The sequence below is a fragment of the Gymnoscopelus braueri genome (genome assembly GCF_963280865.1).
Source record: "Gymnoscopelus braueri genome assembly, chromosome: 10".
Classification (NCBI taxonomy): Eukaryota; Metazoa; Chordata; class Actinopteri; order Myctophiformes; family Myctophidae; genus Gymnoscopelus; species Gymnoscopelus braueri.
This window is the reverse complement of record NC_137611.1, coordinates 20,057,890-20,066,857: the sequence shown is the minus strand read 5'-3', so window position 1 is coordinate 20,066,857 and position 8,968 is coordinate 20,057,890. Positions and strand designations below refer to the sequence as shown.

The 8,968-nt window shown below is 43.0% G+C and overlaps 1 protein-coding gene across 1 annotated transcript in view; it reads right to left on the bottom strand.

Annotated features, from left to right (window-relative positions):
- The window catches only part of gpr158b (G protein-coupled receptor 158b), a gene marked incomplete at both ends in the record, with an annotated part of 102,572 nt that overhangs the window by 11,009 nt on the left and 82,595 nt on the right, over window positions 1-8,968 (bottom strand). The window contains 2 exons of the mRNA XM_080439767.1: window positions 4,036-4,174; window positions 6,264-6,502. Of these exons, the coding sequence (XP_080295893.1) occupies window positions 4,036-4,174; window positions 6,264-6,502 (378 nt within the window). The remainder of the gene's footprint in view (window positions 1-4,035; window positions 4,175-6,263; window positions 6,503-8,968) is intronic.

The window sequence follows — 8,968 nt, the reverse complement described above, 5'->3', positions numbered from 1 at the left end:
GTGCTTGTGTGCGCGCGCACGTGCGTATGTGTGTGTGCATGTGTTAGCACTTTCTCGCAGACTAATTCTGCAGAGATCACAATGCTGGCCAAGGTGGTTCAGAGGTCATTGTCCCTCTGTCACCACACCCGATAATGAGATTCACACTCATTAATCACATTATTCATTCAAAAGCATGCTCTGTGTGTGTGTGTGTGTGTGTGTGTGTGTGTGTGTGTGTGTGTGTGTGTGTGTGTGTGTGTGTGTGTGTGTGTGTGTGTGTGTGTGTGTACTGTCTGCGTTGGTATGTTTGTGCACATCCTTGCAAGTTTGTGTTCATACCGGCATTGAAATACCATGACTTTAACAACCACCACCACACACACACACGCACACGCACACACACACAGAAAGACTCCCCAGGAAAACCTGGTCTTATCTCCAGGCCACAGCAGCAGCCAGCCTCTGATGGCAGCATACCAGAGACCACACTGTAATCAGCGCCAGGGGAAGAATAAGTTGATTTATGGCGGATTCACCCCACCACACTGAGGTGTGCTTTTCGCTTTGTCATCAGATCATAGTATCCTATTTGTGTCAGGGCTTGAGTGTGTTGTGTGTTATGGTGTTGCTGTGTTGTGCGTTTGCTTTCAGTGTTGCTGGTTCCTGATTGGTTGGAACTGGAGGCCGTCACAGAATTATAGATAGATGACCAATGTTGCGTAAAACCCGCCCATTGATTGGTGACTATTCTCTTGTTGATGTGGAGTAGTTGGTTAACTTTAGCTTCTTCCCTATAGATGTCGGCAAGGGGGTAGGTGTCGGGGGTTCCCCAAATGGTGACGTCCGGGGATTCCCTTTTTTGTTCTCATTTTGGAAGCTTGCATAGGGAGTTGGCAGGGTTGCCATCTTGCCGGTCGCTTTGCCATACTATTGGGTTTTGGTGCTTAAGTACCCGCTGTCAATAGCCCTTGAAGACCAGGGTTGATTATGAAGATTTGTGTAACTTGATGGTTCTTAGTTTGAATTTAAGCCCTATTATATACGTTGTTGTATGACAAATAGTAAAAATAGCCCATATATAAGCTCACAATGCCTCATGATGTAACGTGTTGTGAGATTGTAATGTAGACCTGCTATTTTTGAAAATATACATTAGTTAGAAGATTTAACCAAAATAGGGATGCCAGAGTTAATGTGGCTAAAATGCAGTCTCAAAGCAAATTGCAGAGTATATAAAAGTGAACAAATAGTAAAGATGGCAAGGGATGCTGATGTGCTGGCAGACTTGCTGACCAACAGAGGGACCCCCACACTTATTCCTTTTGCTTGGTGGCAGAGTAAAGGGCCGTGCTGGGGCGATGTGTTTCTCTAGGTGGTCTGGTGGAAGTTTTTTTTCAGACAGAGCAGAGAGTCGATCATGGTGTCCGTGAGTTTGAAAAAGTTTGCCGTCTCTTCCATGAAAAAGGTCACTGGAGAAAAGGCTTGAGTGCCGGAAGAACCACAACGGAGTGCATGTGGAGCCATTAGCTGCAGCAATTTCCAATTTAGTTATTGCTAACCAACCGAGTAGTGAATTACCATCTGTGATGTCGAAACCTGATTTGCATTCCTACTTGCCTTTTATTTCACAAGGACATGTGTCTCTGGTTGGTAATGATGGTTGGTAATGATGGGAAGGTGCCAGTGAACATTAAGCGAGATGGGACAATTTGTCTGTCCTTGCATGTTTGTGTCGATACGTGCATTGAAAAGCAAAAACCTGATAGTAACACACAAACACACACACACGCTGTGAAGCATGCGCCTCCGAGACAAGTTGGTCTTATCTCCAGGCTGCAGCAACCTGCCTCTGATGGCAGCCTACCAGAGACCACACTCTGTTATATTCAAAACCAGGGGAAAATAACTTTTATTTTGATTTCATGCCACCACACCCCGAGGTGTGTTTTTCACTTTGTTGTCAGATCAAAGTGGGTCTGGCAGAGCACAATAGGAAATTGCATAAAGGGAACGATATTCAATCATGACGAAACAAAGTGAAATCCTTTCACATAGCACTTAACAAATTCTATAAACCTAACGTGGCTGGTATGATTCTTCCTGGTAAGAAGGAAAACCTCTTTTTATTCGAATTAAAGGATATTTTTGCAGCCACGAACAATACTTTTTATGGAAGCTTACTGTATTCACCTGTGATTCTCAAAACATTCCCAAACATACTGTATGGATACACCACCAATCGATTTATATAAAAACGCATCTCTCTAGAATATCTTTATATAAAAATACTTCAGTACTGAATCTACTGATCAACATACAAAACCATTAGTATGGTTTCTGTGTCATATGCTTGTTCTTGTCTGTCCATGGAATTGTGTGTACTGTTAATACTGTATGTTTTGTGTGTGTATCTGTATTTGTATTAGGCTACAACATTTAGAAATGCATTCAAGTATGCTAAACTTGCCACACAAAAACAAACTACTATCATAAAAAGGGACAACAATGGACATAAGTCTGTCACTTCACCCTCGACCCTCTGATCATATTTGGCTTTATTTTAATCACTTGAGCTCTACTTTCAAAATTGTTAAATCTTTGTGAGCTTACATTGGCTATTTTTGAAAAGATTTCCCCAGAAAAATTGACATTCCCAAAATTGGAACGCCTGGGTTAAAGTGGTTAAATTGTCAATTTTAAAAAGAGAGAAAGAACGGTTAGAGGGCAAAGACAGCTTCTTTTGGGTCCTGCATGGATGCAGTAGACCGTTGCTGTGTACACGTTGCCTGGTGAATGAGGTTCTATTCACCTCCATTCCGACTGGCTTCCCCGGCTGACACGGTTCATTTGTCTGATGACAGGGGTGGAGGCACACTCTGTCTTTCACCTGACATGTCCGGCACAAATCATTCCCGGACTAACAGAGAAATATCTCTCTTTCTATGCAGGTTATAAACAACAGCCTGTGGTGACACCAGTGTCAAAGTCGACTGAGACCCTTGTACTTGTGACATCTATATTCGTAAGACTTTCATGGAGCCCAGATAAGCCTCCCAAGAAATGTCGGGTGGGTTTTCATGGCGTGGCACTAAGTGGCGTCGGCATGTCTGTGTCTGTCTGTGTGTCAGTCTGTGTGTCTGTCTGTCTGAGTGCCGCCCCTAATATAACTATGCCCATTCCTAACCTTAACCCTAACCTTAAACTCACAAAAAAACTATGCCTAAACATAACCTTAACTCTAACCTTAAAGGGATACTTCACTTTCGGGCCGGGGACACATTTAAAAAAAATATTAAAAATAAATGAAAAAAGTTATGGAAAATTCATGGCCCCCTCACACATTAGTAGGACACTCTAATGCGTGAGGGGGCCATGAATTTTCCATAACTTTTTTCATTTATTTTTAATATTTTTTTTAAATGTGTCGGCGGCCCGGAAGTGAAGTATCCCTTTAACCTCACAGAAACTATCCCTAAAACTAACCTCAAAACCACACCCATCTGAGGCGAAACCATCGTGAAAGAGTCTTCTGTTCTCCTCATTTTTCTCTCCATCACGCACTTCTCTCTTTCTGATATATATTTCACTCCCATTTCTCACTGTCTCTCACAGGTTCCGTTCCTCATCTATCTCTCATCCCCGAACCTGACAGCATCTCTTCTTCACTTACATGTGTAATATATGTCATAAAAAATAAGCAGGATATGCACATCCCCACATTTCTTCAAACAACCAGTGCTGTACCAAAAAGCAACCCTCAAAGTAATGAAAGGAAATGTTCGCACACAGTATAATGCTCACTGCTCATTCACAATGCTCATTCATTCTGTTGTGATCACTCGCTTGGACTTGAACAGTTCGTATGCATTGGAGAGAGAGCGTTCTAGAGACTATATGATTATTATTAACGCCATCTTGACAGTAAAGGAAGATAAATATGATATTCCTTGTCCCGACTCCCGAGTATTCCTTCCTCCTGCACATAGACAGCTAAGTTAGTTACCTCTGTTGACGAACCACGGCAACATAGCCTATGTACCGACTATGACCCACCTGATGATGTGGAAGATGGCGGATATGAGCAGCTCGTTGTAGATGGCCACGGCCATGTAGCGTGGCTCGTGGAAGGCGGAGGGCACGGTGCGGACGGCGTAGCAGAGATACACCCCCCACAGCAGGAACAGGAACTCAGCTGGAAGTGGCACAAGGGAAGCAGAAGGCAATAGTAACACGTGGGTTAGAACGAGGCCTGTCACAATTCTTACATACAGTAGTATAAAATAAAATATATTAAATATGGCTTATTTTGGCCATAGTACATTATTTACTTTTGATTATTGGTACCGGTCATTATCAGTTATTTATTTGTATATTTGTCATAATCTGCCATGTGCAATTTTTGTTTACATAGTCTAAATCCAAACAGAAATGTAATTATTGGAATATAACATTGGAATTTATGTTCCAATGTTCAATCTCAAAAACACAGGTACCGGCCTACTCGGGAACGGTGCAAGCTGGAAATGCATGCCCCACCCTGTTGAACCCGTTGTTCAAAGAAGAAGAGCGGGGAGACCAACAACAACCCTTGCACTCGCAGCCATTATTCGCTGAATAGAGGCTTCAAATCTGGTCTGTAGAAACCAATGGTCACCAAATGTCACGGTCCCTTCATCCATATTTCTTTCCCATGCGGGGAGACCCAGCATGATATTTGATGGCTACACAATTGATGGGACCAGCAGAGTTCCTAATCTTGCGGCACCATTTCACTTCCTGCCTGTCTGCAGTGATTTCTCCCCAGTGAGTCCCTCTGCTGAGTTTGTTGACACATCCAAGCTATACTCCCTAATCTTGCCAAGGTCATGCCGACCAGCCCAGATTTATAAAGCACAGTGAGAGAGGTGTTGAAACAGCGGGCTATAATTATTTACTGTGAGAAAATGTGCATGCTGCACAAAATAACATGCACACCTGAAAGAAGCAGGTGCAGGTGAATGCTCCCTAGGGCTTAACAGTTATTAAGAAAAGGGTAAAATCCACAGCAACACTGCTACTGTATACGCTTGCAGATAATAATGTTTGAAGCTAAATTAAGGTCCAACTAGAAAAAAATGCTCCTCGGAGCACAGGTGTCCGCCAGGTCAGGTAGGTTATTGTGGCCCAGCAATGTTCGGAATGCATCGGCCTCCTGGTGGCGCTAAAACAGGCATGTGTGAACCCTCACAGCATGCTGCGTTCATGATTTGAGGGCATTTTGTTCAAAGCGAACCACTCCTGCAAACCTTAGATGCATATCTTAGCCAATCAGCAAGAAAAAAAAATCAGACAGATCAGCCTTTTGATCACATGACCATAGAGTTAATGTGTACCGATTTGCGTGATGTTTGGACAATAAATAAATAAATAGTCGTGGTCTGCCCGTGCCATGTATATTTAATCCATTAAAAGAACCAGAAGGACTTGTTTGTGAGTGCTGGGCTGGCAGTTCTATTTTCCTAACATTGAATTCTGTGGAGCCGTGCACTCGGTAAACAGTAAACAGTTGTGCTCGTTTTGTTTCTACTTAAATAGAACAACATGACTGTGCTGGCTCCCAGCGAGCCCACTAATTAAAAGTGCATATTTGAGGCTGTAACTGTTTGTAACGGGTTTGCAACAGCGGGAAGAAACTTCACATGATGTTTGCTGTTCTTCAGCTGACCTCCAGAACACCAGTGGCCGTTAGAGCAAACAACAGGACTCCTTTCACGCACGCACGCACGCACGCACGCACGCACGCACGCACGCACGCACGCACGCACGCACGCACGCACGCACGCACGCACGCACGCACGCACGCACGCACGCACGCACGCACGCACGCACGCAGTGATGGAAGAAGTAATCAAATTTTTTACTTAAGTAAAAGCAGAGTACCCTATTGTAGACATAGTCTGTTACAAGTACAAGCTTGCTGGTTTTGTAAATAATAATAATCAAAATCTACAAAGTAACTAGTAACTACTAGTATTCAAATAATTATAGTGGAGTAGTTCCTTTGAGATGTAGTGGAGTATAAAGCATTGAAAATTGGAAATACTCCAGTAAAGTACGTACTGTAATAATACCTCAAAATTATATTTAAGTACACTACTTGAGTACATGTACTTAGTTACTTTACATCACTGCATACACACACACACACGCACGCACACGCACACACACACACACACACACACACACACACACACACACACACACACACACACACACACACACACACACACAGATGCACTCACCGACAGCCATCATGTAGTCCCAGCGGTCCAGCAGACACATGCTGAACTGCAGGCCCTCCGGGGTGAGGCCCGCGTCGATGAGGGCTCGGCTCAGCCGGGGGCTCTGGCACACGGCGGAGGTCCACGCCACCAGGAACCACACCACCACCAGCAAGATCACCCCCAGCAGCCTCAGCACCCGCCAGCTGGTCATGTAGGGCGTCCTCTGGGCCGTGCGGGACAGGAACACCTTCAGCACCCTGGAGGGAGGGGAGGAGCAGAGAGGGGATCGAACTGAAGCAAATCAAGAGGTTGAGGCAGTGGTGGAAGAAGTACTCAATTTTTTTTACTTAACCCATTAAGACCTGAGGCCGCGTCTATTTTTTAAAAAATCCTAACAATTCTTCTGAAAAAAAAATAATAATAATAATTTTCACGATTTTTCAAAAATAGCAGATCTACAAGCTCGTAGCGCGGCACTCGGTGCCGCGCTATGAGCTTGTAGATCTGCTATTTTTGAATAACCAAAGACATCTAAAGTGACACAGATGCGTTCCAGGTATCAATAGGTTAAGAAAAAGTATCAATACTGCAATGTAGAAACACTCTGTTACAAGTAAAAGTCCGGTATATAATCACAATTTACTTGAGTAAAAGTACACAAGTATTGGCATCAAAACGTACTTAAAGTACCAAAAGTAAAAGTATTCAATATACAGAATGTCCCATTTCACAAGATCAAAATATATTAAAAAATCTTTTGAAAATAGGCGATCTACAAGCACACAACACGTTGCAACGCTACGCGTTGTGAGCTTGTAGATTCTTCAAATAGCCAAAATGACATAGGGCTGAGGTGGTTAATCTACAAGGTACTGTAACTAGTAACTCAAGTTTTCAAATACTTGTAGTGGAGTAAAAGTACAAGATTTGTCTCTGAGGTGTAGTGGAGTAGAAGTAAAAAAATACCTCAACATTTTACTAAAGTACTTGAGTAAACGTTACTTTTTACACCACTGAGAAAATCAAGAGGTTGTAGGCTATTACTGCAGGCCAGTGGGTCCCAATCCCTTCTGGATCAGGGCCCACTTGAAAATCCATTTGTATAGGCTACAGCTCCAGAAGTGCTGAATTAATGCTGAACTGTCAGGTGTAATGGACTCGTTCATGAAAGATGTCAATTTTATCAAGAAGAGTGCTGTGCAAACGCGTCTCTTCTCTACCTCCTGTGCTGCTCCAGGTGAAGAACATGCTCTATACTTTACCATTCTGAGGTTTGATGGCTTTTCACGTGGAACAGTATTGTTCAAGCATGTTGGAGTTATGCATATCAACAGTGGCGTTTCTGGCCATTAACCCATTAAGACCTGAGGCGATTCTTTAAAAAAAATCAAAATCCTAACAGTTTTTGGAAAAAAAATCTAAAAAAAATGTTTCAAGATTTAAAAAAAATAGCAGATCTACAAGCTCATAGCGCGGCACTCGGTGCCGCGCTATGAGCTTGTATATCTGCTATTTTTGATAGCCAAAGACATCTAAAGTGACACAGATGCGTTCCAGGTATCAAAGAGGGAGGGAGGTCCTTTGCTTTTATTGACAAGTAGGAAAGCTAAGAGGTAAGGCATAGAAGGAGCACTTTGTAAGTAACCCTGTTTTGAAAATTGCTTTTCAACTTTTTCAAAGCCATCAGCAAAACCAGAAACAGACATGCACTGTATTTGAATACAAATGTATGTTGTAAAAAAACGTACCTCTATACCTTTGTCTCAAGCTGTGTTCCTCACAGGAGGAAACCACTCGCCGTACCCACTTTCAGCAATGGATTTATTAAAAGCTCTCCACTTAATGATTAACCTTGCAGCCGGTGGTAATGGTGACGGAGGTGTGACGGACGTGTGGACATTGTGTTACATCTACCTGGCTGTGATCATCCTGTCGCTCAAGTTAAACATAGTGCTATACAGGTATGCCTCCTGCTGCCTGAAAGGCTTTTAGTGCATCTGGATTGATTCAGCTCAAGAAGAGGAAAAATGACGGCGCTCCAGTCAGTGACACAGGGGTAAAGTGCCTGTCCACCACCAGTTCCAATATACCGTGGTGCATCCGGTTTGGCCAAACGTCTATATACAAACACATTTGATCATGTTCGGGGGAGGGAAGCTGGACAGGGGTCAGGGTGATCTTTGTTGCTGTACGTACTCCTACGGGCTGGGGCCGGGCCAACTAATTTGAGATGGACAGTACAGTCAGTGTTTCATTAGGTGGGTTCAGAGAGTTACAGGGTATTGTAAATGCATTGTGAAAACAATACAGCAATGTGTTAATATTAAAAATCTTTTCTGTTGAATACAAATTATTTATAAAAGCAAGTACTCCAGTACTGTAACTCAAGTGAAAATCTGCAACTTTCACTGGCAGTGGATCGATATTTGACCGGGAGCATATTATACTTTGACTCAAGTAATAGGGTTGTACATTGTCGACTTTCTGGCCACACCTGCCAGTGGCATATAGGCTACAGTCAAATTTCAGTGACGATGTCTGGGTCACAAAATGTGCATATCTGTCAGAAACAGTTTCTGATCTCAAAAGAGTTAACGGTTCTATGCAAGACCCCACAATACACATGCCATCAAGCTGTACGACAGAATGGAAGGTTTTCAAAAAACACATACAAATATCAGCATATAAAAAAAATACAGCCCATCCAGCAGAAAGAGAGAAGA